At 43.5% G+C, this 21,622-nt stretch overlaps 1 protein-coding gene across 2 annotated transcripts in view; it reads right to left on the bottom strand.

The window, feature by feature from the left end:
- The window catches only part of dusp8a (dual specificity phosphatase 8a), a 44,889-nt gene extending 23,529 nt beyond the window's left edge, over positions 1 to 21,360 (bottom strand). Inside the window, exons 1-3 of one of the 2 annotated variants that reach the window (XM_042412416.1) lie at positions 20,905 to 21,360; positions 14,150 to 14,558; positions 3,176 to 3,314 (exon numbers count right to left, since the gene is read on the bottom strand). In XM_042412416.1, the coding sequence (XP_042268350.1) occupies positions 3,176 to 3,314; positions 14,150 to 14,386 (376 nt within the window). In that variant the 5' untranslated portion in view covers positions 14,387 to 14,558; positions 20,905 to 21,360. Of the gene's footprint in view, positions 1 to 3,175; positions 3,315 to 14,149; positions 14,559 to 20,642; positions 20,699 to 20,904 lie in introns of those variants that run through there. The other variant, XM_042412417.1, reaches the window with a different exon arrangement.
- Between the last annotated feature and the right edge of the window lie 262 nt (positions 21,361 to 21,622).

Genomic DNA, 21,622 nt, shown 5'->3' with positions numbered 1-21,622 from the left:
TGGCTCCAACCAAGTCATGTTCTCCTCCTCTACAACACACACACACACACACACACACACACACACACACACACACACAGATACACACACGCACACACACATACACAGTCACAACTCTCAAAAAGGCAAAACACATCAGCCTGAGCTCCATCTCGATGAGATCATCATTGTGGTAAAAATATGGCTGTCCTCAGAGAGACATGTTTCTCACAAACACTTTCACACAGTCGATGAAGTAATAACGCACACGTACGCATGTACACAAGCGTACGGGAAACCCATGCACACACATGAACATTTTCCAACTGCCACTACAGCCACATCCTGTGTGAATACATATTTCTAACTAACAAAGGATGAGAGTCATTCGCTACCTGGATTACTTATCTCATTCACAAAAACAATGGCTCTTTTGGGACATGGCCTGCTTCCATAACATCATCCACATGTGGGAAGTGGTGTGCTCTCTGAGCCAGAGTTATTGATTATTTAGTGAATGGAGAGAAACCTAAGCGGAGTCACCGATTGTTTTTAGATCAATACGTTCCCAGTACATGCAATTAGGTTGTGTAACATGTCATTCATGCAGATTATTTGGCAATATCCCTTTTTAGCTTCTATTAATTCCTTTGGTTATGGAACGTTTAAGTCATCAAAAATTAGCATTAAAATATGAAAAATATACACATACATATGTCTCTGCAAAAATGTGCCTGCTCTAATCTCCCTTTGGCAAACCTCTGGCAGAAAATCCTCTTCCTCCCAGACAGCAAGCTTAGTAATTATTCTTTTATTCAACCCTGTCCATCCCATTTAAGGATTCTCTTCTTTTCATCTCTCTATCTGACCCTCCTCCCTTTCCCCTCCCACCCACATTAACCCTCCCTTGATTTGCACGGTGAGCACTGTTTGCGTATGCGTGTGTGGCCTGAATACGTGAGGTTGAAAATAAGTCGTCAGTCAGGTATGAAGTCATTGCGGGAATTATTAGCATCATAAATCAGGGGTTCGCCGGAGGGGCAGGGGGAGACGTGAAAGAGAAGGAGGCGGGGGAAGAAAAAGGCAGAGGATGAAGGGAAGAGAAAAGAGAGATTTACTTTTTTTTGTTTTAAAGTACTTTGAATCTTTGAGAATGTGAGAGAAGGCAGTAAAGCCAAACAGAGTCAGGAACGAGAGGAAAGACAAAGAAGGAAGGAAGACTATGGCTGCTACTACTTATCATTTTTGTTGTTGATTATGCTTTAGCTTATAAAACTTCAGAGAACAGTGAAACATACAAGGAGACATCTTCAAATGACTTGTGTTTTCCGAACAAGTGTATCCAAAGATTTTAAAAAAAAGAGAGAAAAGCAGCAAATCCTCACATTTGAGAAGCTTTATTTGACTTCATGTGAATAGTTTCAGCAGTGAAACTTATTTCGCATATTTCAAAAATACTGTCCTTGTACACTTGAGGTGGCTGGTGAATGAAGCTGGCACAACATGACCCCTGACCTCTGAGCCTGCGTGGTGCTTGACTCACTGCTGTCAGCTGACTGGGGTTGGCCCCAGCTTCTTCACACACACACACACACACACACACACACACACACACACACACAAACACACAAACACACACACACACACACACACACACACACACACACACACACACACACACAGCAAATGTCATGGATCCCAAATAGAAAGAAATATCCCTTTTAGACCACAGACTCTTTGCTGTTGTTGATTGTAAAGTGTTTATTTTAACAAGCACTGTGCAAAAGTTCCTCTCATCCTCTCATCTCTCAAACTCTCATCGAACTCTGCACCTTCATTTGATACACAAACAGATAATGCAGCACTCATCCACATGATGTCATCACGTGCGAATGCATGCGGGCATGAATGCATGCATGCAGACTTGTACACGCAGCACCCTCCATCTGCCCACCCACATACACGCATACATCAAGTATGCACAGACGCTGGCTGCTAGCACCACTGACCCCAATAATACAACCACCCAAACAACAGCCAATGCCATTGGCTGAGTCCTTCTGGGGAATATTCTCTGCCACTGTTGTCGTGGAAACAGCAGAAAAGAGGGGACAGAAATGGAGGAAGTGTGATTCCTCTTTTTTTCCTGAAGAAACGTAGCGAGAGTGAGCTTAGGAGCCTGATAAAGAGGAAGAGGAGGGAATCGCTGACAAGGTCTCTTTCATTAAGATGATGTCTGATTAAAAAAGCTGAGAAGGAAAATCCTGGATTTCAGAAGCAGTCAGACTATATGTGCATGTGCCATATCGAACATGGTTGTGTGTGTGTGCACACAGAATGTGCGGGTGTGCCCTGCCTAAGCATGTGCTCAGTACATTTCTGTGACTGTGACTAATTGTGGAGCCCGGGTGCTTTGAGGCAATCCTCGGCATCAATGAATGACTCATGAAAAAGCGCTAATCTCCCAGCGGAGGGAGAGAAGCGAGAGGAAGAGAAGAATGGGGTGCTTGGATGCAGGGAGGAGAGCGGAGCAGAGATTTGCTCCGAGTAGCATGCCACTGCCTTCTCATTTCCAATCCTGACTGAGGCAGATTACACTTTCCTTTCTGCGCTGACACATTTGGGACGGATTCATAAGCCTCTGCTGCTGTATATGTGTGTAATGTCGTTCCTTCAAAAGCTTCAGCCACAGCAATCGAGATGTCATTAACTCAATGAGGCTATTAACAGTCTTGCTGGGGCTCAATTATAAGTCTTAGTGTGCTTAGTGGACACTATGACAGGATAATAACTGTGGTAAATAAGGCCAGAGGATTGGAAGTTAAGCTTCAGCTTTATTTCGCGATGTGGAGTAAGAGAGAGAGTCCAGGAAAACTTAAACATCAAAGAATCATCAGAGAAGCATGTTTTTATACTTGCTTTTCTCACTCATATCTCCTATACCTGAGAACCTGACACCACAAAGTCAGATGGTCTGATCACTGACAGTTAAAAATGAGGAACTAGTATTATGTGACTGAGGAGATAAGCACTTGTTGTGTTCATCAGTGACACCTGCTGACCGAACTGTGACATGACAAAAAACTAAACTCAGATCAGCAGCAGAGGTATGAGGTGAGGTACACCTGCTCGCTGTACAATAGATAGCGGGTAATAAATAACACACACACACACACACACACACGCTGTTGCATACCAGTGAGCAGGGAGACTTTGTGAAAGGTGCCCTCCAGTTTTCCCATGAGAATGTGCACGAAGCCGTCTTTGGACAGATGACCCACCTCTTTGGAACTCTGGTCATATACCACCACTTCCTGCTTCCTGCCCAGCTCTACCTGCACAGACAAACAAGGAAGACAGACAAGTCAATGATCCTAGTGTGGAAAGTATTTAAAGCATTCACCACTGACAATGAAGAGAGAGTTAGATAATATGACTAGAATTACAAACATCCAATTTGACATGTTGAGCTTTGCATTTCTGAACACACATTTGGGGCACACACACATACAGTACATGAAACATATATATTTCATCAGAAAAGCGGATCCTTAAAGAGGCACTGAGCAAAGTTGTGCATTGCCATAAAACTTTCGGACAATAAGTGCACACGAGCTACTGCAGGGTTCGAACCCGTGGCTGATCTAATATACACCAGGAAGCAGCAACCAGGAAAAGAAAATGAACTCACAAACACAGCAGCAGGAGTTATGGCAATAAACACTGACTTTATCGATGCCAGTCACTGCAACAGCAAACAGGAGGAACTACAAGTGATTCTAGAGTAAGTTATAAGGATAAAGCACAGCATTATGAATAATACATGAGGGCTGAGCTTTGCACTGTGCAACTGTGATTATAATATTTACAGTGTAGATACTGCTGAGAGGATTGTTTGTTGAAATGGGAAGTAATGTCAGTAAAATCGTAAAAGCTGGGTACATTGCGAAGGGTGTGGGCATTCATCAATGCATCAGTGAGATGCTGTTTATCAGAATGGGAGAAAGATGAGAGGATACGAGCATGCGCTCTTGTGACAAAGTGCGCCCGTTTGTGTATGTGTGTGTTTGCATTTAGAGAGTGTGAGCATGTGCCTGCACACACCAGCCAGGCTGTGTTGTTCCCCATGTTGTCAGGCAGGCTTTGGTCACATGACCATCAGGCAGCGCCTACTGCAGCTATGAATCACTGCATCATTGAACCGCCACTGGACAGAAGAGAGGAGAGGGAGGAGGAAGGAGTGTGAGCGGGAGGGAGGGATCCAGGGAGAGGGTGGGGGTAGCGGAGTAGTGGGGCAGGAAAAGATGGAGATGGAGAAGGATGCAAGAGGAAAATGAAAAAGAAAAGAAGGAAGAGAAAACTGAGGCGGGAGGTGGTAGAGGAAAAACAGAAGATGGAGGCGGGCATTTCATTTTGTTGTTTACCTCAACATACAGTACACCATTCTCATTGGAAATGTGCCTTTGAATAGCTGTTAGCTTCCAGGCAAAATTGCACTATCTCCAACCCCTTCATCACTATGTACACTGACAGGCACACTGGTGATGATAGCCTATGGTATACTCAGCTACGCTGTACCTTTCACAATGCGAGTGCATGTGTCTATTTGTTGGAGAGGGGGACACAGTGTGCATAAAGTGTGCCTGATTATGTTTCTGCTTACATAGCAGCTGTAGCAGAGTGCCTTGGCAGACAGCCATGCAGGTGATTTAGACAGGACAAGGTCAGTCTCTGAAGCCTGGATAAAGGAAACTCCAGTTTAGTAAAGCCTGGCTTAGCTCCGCCAACTGGGATTAAAGCATGAAAAGCTGAGGCAAAAACTCTGATCTATAGCATCAATTGTAACTTCAACAAACTCTCTCATCCTCCAGATATATTGATGATGTTTTAACTGTTCACTAGATTATTGCTTGTCAGAAACACAGATGATGTAATACCATCTGGCCCAGTATACGCTAACATATGTATCATATATCAAAATATCAAGTGATACAATCCACTGAGAAAGCACTAGTTAGTAGAGAGAGCCTGATAGCTGTCTATAGCATCCCTGTGTGAGCGAGAGCATGAGAAATAAAAATACTACCTTTCACCGTGTTTTCTTATTTTAGTCTGTACCTGTCCACACAGTTTCTACTTAGATTTTCATCTCCATGTCTCTCTTTCTTTGCTTTAAATCCCCTATACTCGCTCCATCTTTAATAACCCTGGATAATTTTGGCTGATGCTCCTAATGGGATCAGATCTAATTTGGGAACCTGATCTCAGCTCCTGAGGATTACAAGCCTTTAACTGTACATACATGCAGAGCACAAATACACACACACACACACACACACACACACACACACACACACACACACACACACACACACACACACACACACATACTGTGCAGCACAAACTTCAGTGCTGTCAGTCAGCTGCACAGTGAAAAAAAGTTTTACTACCGGGGTGAAAACATAAAATAAGTGCTGCAGTAAAAATAGAATTAATAATCAATCTGTCTCTCACCTTTGGATAAGCAGTGGATGACATGTTTAGGTTTTGCAAAACAAAACCAAAAGGTTATTTAGCAATGCTTAACTTACTTCCTGTATGATATACAGTGTCTTCTGTGTATGCTGCTCCCTGGACTTAAAAATTAGCATTTTCTTGAGGTTCTTGGGGTTTGTAATGTTATGATGATGTGTTACAAAAAACAGTATTTTACACAAAATCCATAGCAAACATGAAAGATTCAATCAATGTTGCAGCTAAGAGGATGAAATTACTCTTCTCCTCTTCCCATTTGAAAGTGTTCCATGTGACAGAAATAAAGCAGCCTCTATAGTTAATAAATTGTATGAATGGTAGTACAGATAGTATGACAGGAGCTATACTTGAATTATGTGATAAAGCTACATCTCCTGCTCAATGTATGATATGCATAGAGTTTGCTGCAGTGCTAGAGGTCAACGACCCTGGGGAGCGTGAGGCTGGCTGTCAGACTGCAGCAGTAGTACATATCCTTCATCCCTCTGCAGTGCTACAGCACCACTACTACTACTGTACTGGCCCAGGCTCTCTGACGCATGCACACTGCAGGTAAACAAGGAATGCCCCTGGCAGAAAGAGGGGAAAAAAGGAGGGGCCAAGGAGACAGAGATGAAGAAGTGGCGAAAAGAGGGAGGGAAAGGGGAAAGGAAGAAAGGAAATGAAGCCCAAGAAAGGGATGAGGGAGAAAGTTGAGGCAGGAGTAGGATTCGATATAGAGAGAAGGATAAGAAGGAGGAGGAGGGTGCAGAGAGGGACAGAAGGTGGCACTGGCAGACCAAATGCTACAGTCGTGCTGCACCCAAGCTTTCTTTAAAGGATCTGAGGGCTGGCATCACTGCAGGACATAAACAAGGAGTGGTCACAGAGGGAGATGTTTGTTTTCTCCTGTCACTTGCAGAGGAATACGGCAAGAGAGAGATAGTAAGCAAAGCAAGAGACAGAGAGGAGGAAAGCTGGTGGGACAGTGTGTACTTTTTTGTTAATTGTGTGATTTTTTTTTTAAAAAAAAAAGAAAAAATATGACTGAAAGAGAAAGCATATAAGTATTGGGAAAGAAAAAGTCTCTGCATGTTTCAAACTGACCCCGTGTTATAAAATATGAAAGGAGTGGGAGAAAAACAAGGCTGCCAGTCAAGGCTTAGCCTGAGTGTCAATGCTCCTGTGAAGGGACAGTCTGCACACACACAGTCACACCATGAAACATACAGTAGATGGCGGATAGCTTTGCAACATATTTGTGGCATATTTGTGGAAACACGGCCCCCGGCCTACCGTAAGTGCTTGTGTAAGAAAGTGAAACATGGTTTCCCCTGACCTCAGCAATGCTACTGACCACTGACAAGGTCAGTGCTGAGCGGGACAGTATGTGTGTTTGTGTGTGAACTGGCCTGTGACACAACATCAGCACAAACAGTCTAAAAATGGACCAACATTCCTGAAGCGCAGTCCGGGTCCCTCTTAGCGTGTCCTCTCTGGGATGTCTCACAGAAAATAGTAAGAACTCTCTTCAACTTGTGTTTTTTAAGCTCAGAGTGCAAATACAGAGCTGTGTGGAGCCTGAGAGTGGAAAATAAAATGCATATCAATGTGAAATCTTCTTTTAAGGGCACAAGATGGCACTGTGAGTCAGACCTCATCAAAATAACAATACACAAAATACTATACATGTACTGTATATCATGCACTTATTATTTAGCTTGATTTATAGGCACATTTTATCATGCTTATTATGTCAATCTGTCAACAAACTGGCTTTATGATTGGGCAATCCCAAAACATACAACACCTAATACTACCTACAGTCCTGATAGAGGACCTGCTGCAACAGGCAGTGATCTCTTCTGGCAGTTGATCTTTCAGTTTAAGGCTCCGCTGTAAAGATACCACCCTGGGGCCAGATGATGTCATTGACTGGCACAGGCAGCTGGCACTTCCATGTGTGCTTGTGTAGGTGTGATGTGTGTGTCACAGTGTGCCTGTACTTCTATCCTTATGAGCAGAAAGAACAGAAAGTTAAACTTGGGTTTAGCATTATTATGATTATGTTGAGGATTTAGACTTAATGGGTTAGTGAGTAAGTGTGTGGAAAGTCCTCAAAAGTACAGTAGTACACCCGCGAGTGTCTGTGTGTGTGTTTCAGACCAGGATGTGAAGATGTGGCAGGGTGGTGAAAGTCCCTGATGCCTCTGTGCATGTGCAGTGTGAGGTCATCACTGATCATTTCAGAGATGTGGTCACCTGATCTGGTCACACCCTCACACCACTGAATGTCAGAGGACCTTTTCCACACATGCACATGCCCTCCTCTGTGTGTGCGCGCACACACACACACACACACACACACACACACACACACACACACACACACACACACACACACACACACACACACACACACACACCAGGCCCACATTCAGATGCAAGTAATGTCTGTATACATACAGTATAAGTATACAATTTCTCTATCTATCTCTGTCTGTCTCTGTCACACACACAGACTAAACTGTTGTCTATGAAGAGCACATGCATGCTGTAGATCCGGTTCCACCATGTCATCTTCCTGGCTTTGTATATAATGAAAGCCACATTTCATATCAACAAATTATCTCTGAATCATTCTCTCCATCTTTCTTGTAGATCCATGAATGAAAAATATAATTTTTTACATAAATGTTACTCCTACTTTGGGGTTATGTCTGAAACTATGTACCGTGTATGAGCATGTGTCTATGTCAAACAGTAGGATCTTTTAAACAAACAATGATTCACACCATGACCTCATCAAAGCAAACCCATGACATATCATACATGACACATGACATCTCTGTAGAGAAACCACCGCTGGCTACAGTGTCTTTGTTTGAACTTGGCAAAAGGAAAAAAGGGAGAAAAAAAAACATTAAAAAAACTTCCCTAAACTTGCTCTCTGGTTAATCTGGGAAACAATCCACAAAGTGAGTCATCAACTAAGTTCTGCTGCTACTGTCAAGGCAGATGACACATGAAACACTCATGTGTTGTCCTTCATTTTGAAACACTGTACTGTATTTACGGGAAACTTCAAGAACAATACTATTGCAAAAACTGTATGGTAGTTTCCAAAGACCAGCGTCTTTGCCTGGTCTCTGACACGTCAATAACACCTTTGTTTATCTTGACACAATTTCAGGAATACTTGACTCTTAAGAATTACCCATGAATTTCCAATGATCTATCTTCAGAACCAGTAGGCTTTGCAGGGAGGATAAACACAACATATGGTGCGTCATCGGCTGAATTGATGGAGATCTTCTTCACTGAATAAATGCATTAGTTGGTCACGTGCAGTCTCCCCCTGTGCTCGGCAGCGGGGCACTCAGCCAATCCTACCAATTAAGATCACAGACCAGATCACAAACCCATCGCCTAACTCTCTTTATTGCAACTTGGCCATTATGCCAAACAACAGTCATTGGGCTGCTGTTCATAATCAAAACTAATATTTTAGTATCACAACACTTGAAGACATTTAAGTGCAATTAAAGTCTTAAGTGCAAGACCTCACAAAGAATTAAGTAAGTGCTATTCAACTGTCACAAAGGTGTGATACCACTGGCAAAGCTTTAGTGTAGGGCTGCAATGAATGATTATGTTATTATCTATTAATCTTTTCATTATTTTTCCAATTTACCATTTACCTTATAGAGTAACAGAACAGGAAACAGTTAACGATACCCATTACAATTCTCCTGAACCCATGTCACTGTCTTCAAATTGTTTGTTTTGTCTGACCAACAGTACAGAACTAAAACATATTCAACCTACAATTTCATAAAGCAGACACAAGAAGTAAATCATTGAAGACCTGATAACAGATTGTTTGCCATTCTTTTCTTGAGAAATTACTTAAATGATTTTCTGCTTTTCAAAAGTTTTTGTTTATTTTCTGTTCATTGGCCAAATAGATCAGTCTTGAACTAGGAAACAGGGATGCACTGATCCAACTCCTTTTCCTATACTGATTCTGGTATTGGGCTGATTACTGATCCAATACACATACTCTTTCCCAATTTAAAATCTGTTTCACTGTGTGAAACTCATTGTAACCAGATTTTTTTTTTGTAAGGTAACATGAGACCAGGGAGAGCAGTGGCGTTCTACACTGAGTCCTCCACCTGCCATGACTGCATAAATGTAACTGTTAGTGGAACCACTGACTTTTGTAAGGACATCTGGCTGAATTGTTCCCAAATCTTCTTCAATTGTACACGGACATGACAACATTTCAACCACTATGGGTCTTCTTCACCTGATTTAGGAACATTTAGCAGTGTGCAGGTACTCTGTTCTTTCATGTATTTTTTTTTGTTGTCCAGAACCTGCAAAATTGTATGGATGTGCGTGTGTCCACTGATACTTGCTGATACTTGAGCCACCAATAAGGTCAGTATCAGCTCTGATTCTTGCATTTCTACTAGGGAAAAAAAAGAGTTTACATCAAAACTGGTTACTCCTTAAACGCCACACAGCTTGTTGTGTCCTCTGCCAGCAAAAAAATACAAAACAAATACTTGAAACATGCTTGGCGTTATAAATATTTCAGGTCTACCACAATCCAGCATATGAAAGCCCGTAAGAGTAACATCTGTCTGTATGAGTAGGCTGCTGTATTCTTCCTACTACTCTGGGTCCCATTCATCACAGGTCTGGACTCCGTGCCTTCATACAGGAGGAAGGGTGCTTCCCCAAGCTGGCTGCTGGTGGCGAAAACCTCTGGTCCATCTGTCAGGCCTGCCTGCCCGGCTGTCCCAATCACAGCAGCAGGGATTAGCCAGGCTTAAGCCAAGAAACCAGTCGCCTGCCCTCCAGCCTGTCAGAAAATGCATGAGGAAGCCCCATTCGTGACTAAGCCTGTGCCATCGCTCTCCCAGCAGAGGTCCACCACCACCTAACCTACTGTATCCAACTCTTTCTGACCTACATTGACAGAGAGCATTAATGAAGAGGTTATGAAGGGATGGGATGTAAAGGGGAGAAGAAAGAGGACACCATTTTGATTACTGCTGCACTGACCATGGATGTTCATTCAGCTCGGTTAACTGAAGCATTGGGAGCTTCTATGAAAGAGGGTGAGTGCAGCGCCTTGGGGGATGCAGGCTATTAGTGCTTAATGGGATGTGAGGCGGGAGGCAGCCGGGGAGGAGGCGGAGGCAGCAGCCCATCCATGAATACCCTCAGTGCTGCTCTCCCGCTTCCTGCATTCACTTCCCCAACAAAGAGCCACAATGGTGTCCTTTGCTGTCTTGGCTGACTGAGGCGGCTCCTGGCGATGCTCAGAGCCATGTGGGGGGTAGAGAGGATGGTGTGTGTCTGTATGTGTGTGTGAGGGGTTAGCTGGGAGCCGGCTTTAACACCACACAGCCAGTCTGCACGTGCCCAGCCCGCGGCCTGCCAGTGGCCGCACAAAAGGGATGATGTCATGCTTAGCCAATAACAAAAGAGTCTGGGTCCGTCAGGCCCTCCTCTCTCACCCGGCTAGTTCCAGCTTTATCCAGCCTAGCATTAATCGCAAGCCTTATCCTCTTTACTGGGGGTGGGGAATGGATAATAACAAACCAGCCATGGGGCAAGACCAGATAGGGACAGGAAGAGGAGAGGAAAAAGGAATAAATTGCAAGAGAACAGGTCAGTGGTGGAAGATGCAGGCTACGGTTGTAGGAGGCAGACAGAGCTGTCATGAGATTGAAAGTGAGAGAAATCAGGAGGAAGCAAGGCTCTATGGGGTGCCACAGTATGAGACCAGCCAACCACAGGGCCCCACACAGAGATGGACCTAATAGACCCAACACAGAAACACTATGAAGCTTGCTTAACTGAGATGTAGCACTAAAGTAATGAAACTCAAATTCAGACGAGATCCAAAATCTCTCAAACTTCACAGCTCTGCGGCTTTTTCAACCCCTACAGCTTTTCTGTTGTTATTTTTTTTCTGTCTAAATCCGTAGACTGCAAGAGTAGGTCATGCAATATCACCGCCTAAAATAAAACTGTAATCCGAGCAAAACTGGATCTTTTGGTAAGGCTGAGTCACACATTTGAACATGGAGGATGTCCCGTGTGGACTTCAGGTGTAGTACTGTCTTTTCTACCCAGGTCCATGTAACTCATCTAACACAAGAGGTGTTATACAAGATCCCTGTCCAGTTAATAGTGGTACATTTTGGGTGAGAAGAAAGGCATGCAGGTTTGACTGCCAGAAGCCCTTGTAATAAAAGTGAATTAAAACTAATTGGTATAACAGAGAGTTAGTGAAAAACAGCAGGCACATGGGGACTCTCAGCCAATGTACCAATTATACAGACGCTATTAGCTGAACTGAAGGTCATTTGACTTGAGAAAGTAACAATAATCCACAGTTGTCCTCCATTTTACCATCTGACTATGTGGAAAGTCAGTCACCTACAAGCGTTAACTGCAAACCAACAGGAGCAGCAAAGCAATAATCTAAAGCAATAATGTGTAATTATTTGCCATTTGGTGGGCAGGGCATGTTTTTGGTGATTAAAGTTTTCATGTACCAGATGGAAATACAGAGTCAGTTTGTCATCTACAACTCCAGGACTAGTACAGTATTATTATTAGCAGGTCATACATCACTTTCATAAGTAAGTTTGACAGAATGAGATGCGGGACAAAGACACTCTGACCTGTTGCTGGCAATCAGGAAGTAAACCAACAAAAACAAAGGCAATGGCAGTTTATGGACTGTCATTCAAACCCATTGTGTCACACCTATGAAAAAAATGTCACCTGAGTTGTCATCAGCCTCTGTGAATCAATGTTGTATTGAGTTGGGCGTAACGTGTTAAAAGTTAAATCAAAAGCTAAAAACAATTTTTGGAGAATCAGTGCAGCCAGGAAGAGGACTTTCATTTGCCATTTTCACAGCTTTGTTGTTGTTTTAAAGTGGATTCCTCACATCTGGGTGATGTGATGTTGTCCAGTCATGTAATACTGTTAGGCGATATACGCACACGCAAATACATGCGCACAAAACGCATCCAACACATAAAACATAAAAACTTCACCCCCTCTCTGCTTAGGTTTCCCCTCTCAGAGTTCCTTCAGTTTCACACAGCGACTAAAAATACAGGAGTCGGCGTGCCGCGGGTGGACAGGCCATGGAAAAAAGGCTGTCATATTCGGAGGAGAAGTCATGGAAAACGGGAGGCTCCAATTTCAGGGCCACTGATAAGCAACAAACCTACAGTACGCACGCCTGTCCGCCAAATATAGAACCCCCTGATGTGGTGCAGGCTTGGGCTAGCAGAGAGAAGCCCAATCCAGAACCACATTGGTTCTCGGTTCAGGCTGCTGGCAATCGTCTGAGAAACCCATGGAGTTGTCATGAAGTCAGTGTCTCTCTCAGGGGCACTTCAGCAGGTGAGTGCTTGCAGAAATGGGAACTTCAGTCTGAATCTTCTGGTTCAAGGAAAGTCCCAACTTGCTGCATCTACTGTAAGCTTGAATAACAAAGGACACATACTGTACTTCCTCCCTATTACAAGCATGACACAAAGAACGGTGCTATAACACTATACTGAAGGGTAAACCCCAAACTATCCCTTTACTGTTGAGCTGTAGACCTACTAATTTCCTGTGGACCTATGCCCATTTGCACAAAAAATCTTCACCAGGATATTTGTGACAACAGTCCCTGCTGTGTTCATGTTTTGGACTCCCGTGCTGATTCTGCCGCTTCTGCTGAAACAAGCAAGATTATGCCGACTTGTCCCAACACACTGTACTATAAATGACTAATTTTGATTCCCCATTCTCATTTGCAAGAAGAATCACTGGGGTTTCATTTGTGTGTCAGAAGAAAATCTTGCATATCCCAAAAATCTACTCTGTACTCATACATTTTTGAAGTCATATGATTTAAATAATGATGTTTTAACTGGGTTTTGTTTGTCTGTGGGTGAGGGAATTTACTAAACACACAAAACACTACGTTAAATAATGACATTAAAATCTTGACTTAAGTGTTGAGATGTGAAGGTCCAGTCTCAGAGTCCCACTGAATCTTAAAAGCAGCTCAAATGAATAGTTTGACATTTTGGGAAATGGGGTTGAGTTAGATGAGAAGATTGATACCACTCTCATACTGTAAATATGAAGCTACTGCTAGCAGCCAATTAGCTTAGCTTAGCATTAAGACTGGTCACAGGGGGAAACAGTAAGCCTTGCACTGTCCAAAGCTACAGTAAGAAAAAAAACTGTGTAAAAACCACATGTTGCTTTCAGTGAGTTATGTGCAGAGTAGGTGACTATTTCCTAGAAGTAGTGTCATATTAACCATACAAACGCAACAAAATGTGAAACTATTCCTTCAGTGAAATCATGTGTGGTTAAGGTGAAATTAATTAATAGATCACCTTTACATTACAACCTACGCACAGCAAGGTCAAAGTTCAAAGCCAGCTCTGAACCTAGTAGGATCCAGTGTCTTTCCCTTATCAGCAAAATGGACGCTTGCCACGCAGACACTTTGAATCCATTCGTCCAATTAGAAGAAAGGCTCTCTAATCAATGGCATCACAGCTTTGAACAAAAAGCCTCAACTGCCATGCCTGCTGAGCTTTTAACTCACCTTCACCTTGCCGTTGGGCTGCAGCAGCTCAGTGACAGACACCTTATCCTGCTGCAGTCGCCTCTTCACCAGCTTGGAGCAGCAAACGTTGACCGCACCTTGCACGTGTGACGCATTATACTCAGAAAACGTCCTGCTGTCAATCACCAGCAAGCGGCCTGTTCCTCTCTGGATGAGGCTCGCCAGGCGCTTGATGTCCATGGCGCTCCGTTTAGTCGGCCCTTTCTCTCCCGCCATGATGTAGGAGGGGCGGAGTGGTCACTCTGGGTCACTGACGACGGCCAGTAAGGGACGGGGGTGTAGAGGAAGAGGGGTAAATGAGAAAGGGAAAGGAGGAGGAAGAGATGGGGAAGAGGATGTCAGTGGAGGAGGGCTACTACTGGAGCGGGCGCTGCGAGATCCATGGTGCCTGAAGAAAGAGGAGATAAAGAAAGAAAAAAAAAAGAAGAGGAAGGAATTTAATACTTAAAATACAATCACATTGCAGAAAGTACAGGCATTGGTTAGAAAGCATGGCATTCAGTGGTTTATTTGTACGCTATTATTGGCCAGCAGTGACATTCAGATCTCGCACTGTCAGTTTTGAGATGCTGATGACCAGACAGCTGATGATCAGACATCAAAAGCATGATCAGTTCGTGTCCAGAGCTTCAGTCCAATCACACAACAAATCAAATCATTCAAACCTGACTGCTACAAAGCGACAATAATTAATTCATTTCGCTTAGACATCCAAACCACAGTGAAGTGCACATTGTATTTTTGTGCGTTTGTGTTATCTTTTATTGGTAGACTTTGAGCACCTTTCATATAAAAATAGCCACAATGCTAAACACGGTATTAAAGTTATTTAAAGACTTGCCGCCTGGATCATCCGCGGGGATTTATCAGTCCTGACTTCTGAAGGAATATCACACATCCAAACACAAAGCCAAAAGACTTAAGTTAGACATGCATAACAATAAAATTAGTGCGTGTGTGTGCGTGTCTGTACGTGTGTGTGTGTGTGTGTTTGTGTGTGAAGGTTGGTTGTTGTTGATCGAGGGTCTCTTGTGAGGTAGCTCATGAAACAGGAAACTGAGGGCGTGAGATAAATTAAGCCGGGGGAATTCAGAGAGCAGGTCTGGACACAAGTGAACGGCCTGCGTGACATCCTGTGTATGTGTGTGTGTGTGTGTGTGTGTGTTTCAGAGAATCGTTCATAAACTTGATGAACTGCCTCCTCCTATCTATCACTACTAATCACTCTGATCTTCTCCCTGCTCACGTTCACCACAGCACTTGTACATCTAACATGACACACACACGCAATCATTTATCAGGGTTGAAAGATCAATGACTGCATGTGTGTGAGCAAGCGAGTGTGTGTGTTCGCTAGGCTACACATGACTATTACAGAGAACATGTATAAAAAAAACCTAGGTAGGCTGGCGGCCACTTCCTTGGTCAACCAGGTGTCATGCGACAAGTGAGAAGGTCAGAATGTGAATGCCGTCGTGTTGTTTTATTCATCTACAGGCACGAGGTGTCATGAAAAATTAATGGGCCTCCTCTCATTTACCCCAAAGCCTAAATGGAAGTTTAAACCTCGGCTGAAAAGGGAGAGTACGGGAGGTAGAGGTGTACAAACAGATAGTGGAGAGATAAAGGAGAAAAAACTCAAATCTTTATAGTTTAGGCATAATTTAACAGCAGATACAGACTATAAAATTAATTATATCACACTTTCTCTAGCATCACATATGTCCACTTCATTAAAAAAAAGAACTTAAGAGAGGGGATATTATGTTATGATAATGAGGCTTTATGTGGAAAATGAAAAAACTGAAGAGAACTGTCTACATGAAGCACAAAAACAAAAATACTTTGCAAAGCAGAACAGCGGTGAGAAGGTGGGCGAGAAAACAGAGACTGCGAGAGAGGAGAGACGTGTAGAAACTGTGGTTCTGATCAGTAGTGTCTTGGGAAGACGTCCAGGTAGCCCTGCTCTGCAACTTTTCACCTCTGTTATGACACCACCTCCATGCAGGGAGAGATTTCTCCAGCCTAGCAACTCAGCCAGCTCAAAGGTAAGGGAGGGGACAACTGTGAAGATGGAGCTCAGAGGACAGCGATAGAAAGACGGAGCAAGAAAGAGTTCTCTAACATTCCCATAAACTCACTTGTACAACAATGACTTTCAAACTTAAGACATTGATAATACCATAGCATGAGATGTGGCCGTGCACCATGTTCCTTTAAGGATCCACAAAAAAGTCATTTTCCACCAGGCATGTCTCTGCTATAGGCTGCTGGCTGACCTGAACATAGACATACACATGCTGTTGCTGCCTGGCAACCTGCCTGATGCGCACAGGAACATGGAAGAAAATCTAGATAGACAGTAGCAACTGCCGGCACTGTAAACACAGCCAAACTGCTGCTGTGTTGGAAAGTAGCTACAGTGTGAGTATGGCTGTGCACAAGACTCAACCAACCGAGAACATTTTCAAATCTTGGTTGCATAAAATATATTGAAACATAGACAGTCAGTCAGTGAAAGTTGAAGGTAGTGCACATGCACACAGTACACACATAACGCAGTCTATATCTTAAAAAAGCAACACAGACAAATAAATCTAATCCAATTAATCTCATCTAAGATGCCCGTCTATGTTATAGTGAGTGTAATTTTGTGACCTGCAGCGACAGAGCACATAAGCACACTGACATAGTGACATTTCCCCACTTTTTCCCATGATGTACACCCCAGCAACCAATCTGCAGAAGCCCTGCTGCAATGCCAGTGCCCCCCTAACACAAACAGCCCCCTGCCACATTACGGCCTGCCCCGTCACCTGTTATACCATACCTTACATGGCGTAGAGCCCTTTAGCCGAGCCGCTAACAACACAGCTTCCAGGGGTGTGAATCTTTCCCTCGTTTTACTGTTTCCCTGCTGCTGAGCACGACATCTGACGCTGCATATGTCTAATGGCGACTGCTCTCCCACCCGCCCAGCCTCTCTCACTTTTTTTCTCTGATTCCCTCCTTCCTCCTCTATCACTCTCTTTTTTGCTCTTGTGCAGTGAATGGGGAGGGGCGGGGAGGAGTGTACAGGTTTACATGCGTGGTAGTGAGAAGGAGAGACTGGTGCTCTGCATCTTTCTACGCTGCTAGACTATCATCCTGCGGCGTCCTCGCTCATAGTGGACCCTGTTTGTTTGGGTAAGAAAGGGGATGATGAAAGGAGATAATAGGAGAAAGTCAAGGGAACAAGGAGAGAGACCCAGACAGGAACATAGCTGAATACTGAATAGGAGTGAGATAAGATGATGGATGATGTAGAGAAAGAGCTCAAACCTCAGCATGCTTACTCAGCATAACAACCACAACCCGGCCCCTTATGCAAAACCGTCTTTCTTCCTCCATCTTGAATCCAGGCAGGAACAATAAGGAGCAAAAACAAACAAGCTTCTCAAACTAAAATAGGCAGCAGCCAGGAGCTTGCTGTGAGGCTCTGGCTGAACAGAGGAAAACAAGCCGCGAGGAGAGAAAGCAGAGAGACAGAGAAGGAGAGAGAGGGAGAGAGCGTGTACAGGCCCGGAGCAGATTCTGTTGTTGCCATAGAAACAGCCCGGTCGGGGTGATCGGGGGGCACGGGGAGGGTGATGGTGATGGGATGCTACTGGTGCTGATGCTGGATCAGGATAGAAGAGGAGATGCAGCTACAACTGACAGCGCTACATACATGTGTAAAATAGACTGTTGTGACTTAAGCATGTGCAATATTTCTGAGATTTGTTCACGCATTCTACTCTAGACAACATCTTTACCATCACTTAAGTTTTTCGGCACTCACCCAGAACTGGCTCCTGTCTGAATCTTTTGTAAATCGATGTGCAAACAAGTGCACGTGGTCAGAAGATCAGTGGCTCCTTAAAGTTGAAAAAAATGCAGTAACACCTTGACTACTGGCTGAAGGCAGGAGAACCAGATCAACTGGTCGATTTTTTGTTTTAGCTCATTGGGGAATTTGAATATCTGAATTTTCCAACAGTGCTGCCAAACTGGAAAAAAGCTGGGACTTTCAGCACTTTGGCAGTGTAGGTCATTATTAAAAGCATGAGAACCATTAACGCCCCGTCAGAGCACATGCAGGACAATCCTACATTTTATTCAGAGCTTATATTAAACCACAGAAAGCATGAAGCAAACATAACCCTGCCCTTCACAATCTACAGAACAGGCATGGTAATTGTTCTTTTTTAAACAATATTTGATTAGAATATGAATCATAAATTATTCAGTATGTGAATTCAAAATTAGAATAACTGTTAGTTACAGGTCTGGATGTGTAAAAATGACTACAACACCTTGTTTTCTTACTAGAGAGGAGTGAGGAAATCCCAGAGATAAATACATTTTCTCTCGGATTGTCAAGTAGAAAACAGTCACAGAAATCATCTACAGACCCAATAACCTTTACTGTCACTCTCTTTACAACTGATAAAAAAGCTTCTTTGTAATATACCAATAAAACAAAGTTGGGGAAGTAACTTTATCCTCATAAAACAGATAATCCATGCGGAAATATTCATAGGTCCCTAATACAAAACCACAAGCTATGGGCCAGCTCAATATCGCCATATCAGACATCAGGCAGCGAGGCAAACACAAAGAGAGCAACTGGAGGGCAACCAGCGCTGATGTAATACCATCCAGGTTATTCATTAACTCCCTGCATAACGTCACCTGTGGCCAGAGCCTTGAGTGAGGCTGACATAAAGCTGGCTCTTAGTTTCATACAATAAGAGACATGAGTTGTTTGTTTGGACCGCAAACAATTACATCATCAGAGCGTCTCATGCCCTCTACTCTGTGCTTCCTGGGCTTTCTCAGGAACCAAACATTTGCTTCTGTGTGTATACACACCGTCTCTTGACGATGTTTGTGTCGATTACACTTCAAAAATCGACCAAAGCGAGGCACTCTGCAGTCAATTACACCCAGATGGGGGCTGTAGGAGGATTACAGGATGGCAAATAAATACTGGGGAAGTTAAAAACAAAAGTTAGAGATCATGTTTGAGTATGCTGCCAAGCCTTCAAGATACTGCTGGATATTAGATAACTAGTCTGATAAGACAGTTTCTAACCTGTTTCCTGGTGAGTTTCATTACAGTACATTAGCTGATTTTAAGACAAATTACATTATTTTTTTAACGACAGAAAATCAACAAGTTTAGGGCTGCAACTATGGATTATTTTCTTGACAAACTGATTAATCTCTGAGTCTACAAAATGTCAGAAAATAGTAAAGACACATGTCACACATTCCTAAAGCACAAGCCACCATCTTACATTTAGTTTACTGTCACATAAAACAAATAAATCCTAAGAAGTGAGAAGGCGGAGCACGGCATTTTTGGCATTTTCACTTGAAAAAATGATTTGAACAATTGATTGATTGTCAAAATCGTTGTAGATTTTCTGTCAACTGACTGATCTTTCGATAGTTTCAGCTCTCGTGTTTTGACTCCCTGACTAAACTTATACCATGATTCCAATGTCTACTACCGTTATCTGCTACTCTTATCTCTAAAGTTAAGGTCACTGCTTCTAATAACATCCCATCCCGGTGTTTGTCATTGAAACTCATTTTAAATTTATCACATATTTATGAATGCCTACTACATTTGGTTTATAGTGGTATTTTTGCACAGCTGTGTATAAATAATATATGTCTTCATCACATGTAAGCCAGAAGACAGAAATGGCTTACAAACCAGTGCAACAGGAGTGGTGCTGTTTACAGTGATCATGTCATTTTAAAAAATCAATTCCTGGTTGGCCCCGGCTGAGCAGAAGCGTCATCATACTGTAAACAACATAACCTGGTATAAAGTCTTCTGTTGTCCTCTAATCAATACTCTCCCACTGCTGTTGCTGCAAATTGCGGGGTCATATAACAAACCGGGACTACCCCGGGCTCTATCATAACAATAACCACGGCATGGATACTGGTGCCAATAAAATCCAGTAGGATTTCACACTGGATTGTCATTGTGCATTAATAAGCATATAGCGTGCGTTTATGAATGTGCCAAAAAGTCTCTCAAAAAACTGCATGTGATATTTCGACCAATACAGAGATGCGGCGCACAAAGAAATATATGGGACACTGTGGCCTGTTTGATAACGTTAATAACAATGATGGAGGGTGAGCGCTCGAAGCGCACTATAATAAACCGACCTAGATTAGAAATAAGAATAGATCACAATGCGGACAGGCTGGCTTGCATTTAGAAATTGTACATAATTAGCATCTAGTAAAGTAGCGACACATTTATTAAAAGGTCCACTGCGCTGTTGTCTGAATGGGAAACCTGCCTGCCTGTGTTGTTATGACGCGTGGATATGTCCGCATGCGAAACTGAACCGCTCGCACAGACTCTGTGATGATTAAAAAGCAGCAGCGCGCACATAAAGAAAAACACACACGTTCTTCCTACCTTGAAATGAGCTGGCGTTAAACCATCAGATGTTTTTTTCAGAAATGAAAGAATCACTAATAACTTCAGCGTGGACGGGTTAAATTCCCATCATAAGACAGGCGCGCACATGGGGGGGTTGGGGAGGGGGAGCGCGCGCCGACAGACTCTGCTGCTGCAGCAGCGGAGGGGGGGCGGGGGTTGCTATCGTGAGCTAGCTCTGTGAGTAGCAACGCACTTAATAACAGCAAGCCTTTCGATAAACATACACACACACACTCACCTCGGGCTCCACGCGGCTCCTGTGTCCTGTGTAGTTGGTCAACTGGCCTCCATGTGTGAAGGGGACAGCGGCGGGGTCGTCATGGGGCTGGCCGGTGTTTACCTGGCGGTGTCGCGGGGGACGGTGCAGCTGACAGAGGGTGACAGCGCCGGGAACAAGCGAGACATGAAAGCGCGGTGAAGCGGCTCCTTCAGCCGTTTAACTGACCGGGAAAGGTGGTCGGCTTGTGAAGGGATAGATTAGCTTTTTCTCTGTTAGGTAGCTTAAAGTGTGTATGTGTGTGTGTAGGGGAGGGGGGGCAGTTAGTTACAGAAGGTGCACTTTAGCACTTTCATGAACTAAAGCGATGAGGTCATGGTTCAGTTGGGAGAGGAGAAGGGAAAAAAAGAAAAATATGAGGTTGACGTCACCTCCAGCCAATCAGCGCAGGCGGCTCAGGGGCTGGGTGACGTCAGGGTCTGGTCCGCGGATTAAAGGGACAGTTCGGCTTTTTTTTTTTTTTTTTTTTTTTTTTTTTTTTTTTAAAGCTGAAGCTGCTCATGAGGAGTGTAGAGTGCAGACACTGGGCTGCCATAATACAGGAACCAGTGCCAGTGACGCAGAGATCATCACAAGGAGAAAATAAACACTAACAAAATGAGAAAACATTTTACTGTCATTAGTGAGTAAAATGTTGCTTAGAATTATTTCTATCTATTGCAATAAAACCCTGATAACT

This window comes from Thunnus maccoyii, chromosome 5, assembly GCF_910596095.1.
Source record: "Thunnus maccoyii chromosome 5, fThuMac1.1, whole genome shotgun sequence".
NCBI classification, from domain to species: domain Eukaryota; kingdom Metazoa; phylum Chordata; class Actinopteri; order Scombriformes; family Scombridae; genus Thunnus; species Thunnus maccoyii.
The sequence above is the reverse complement of the archived record's forward strand: the minus strand, read 5'-3'. Positions and strand labels throughout refer to the sequence as shown.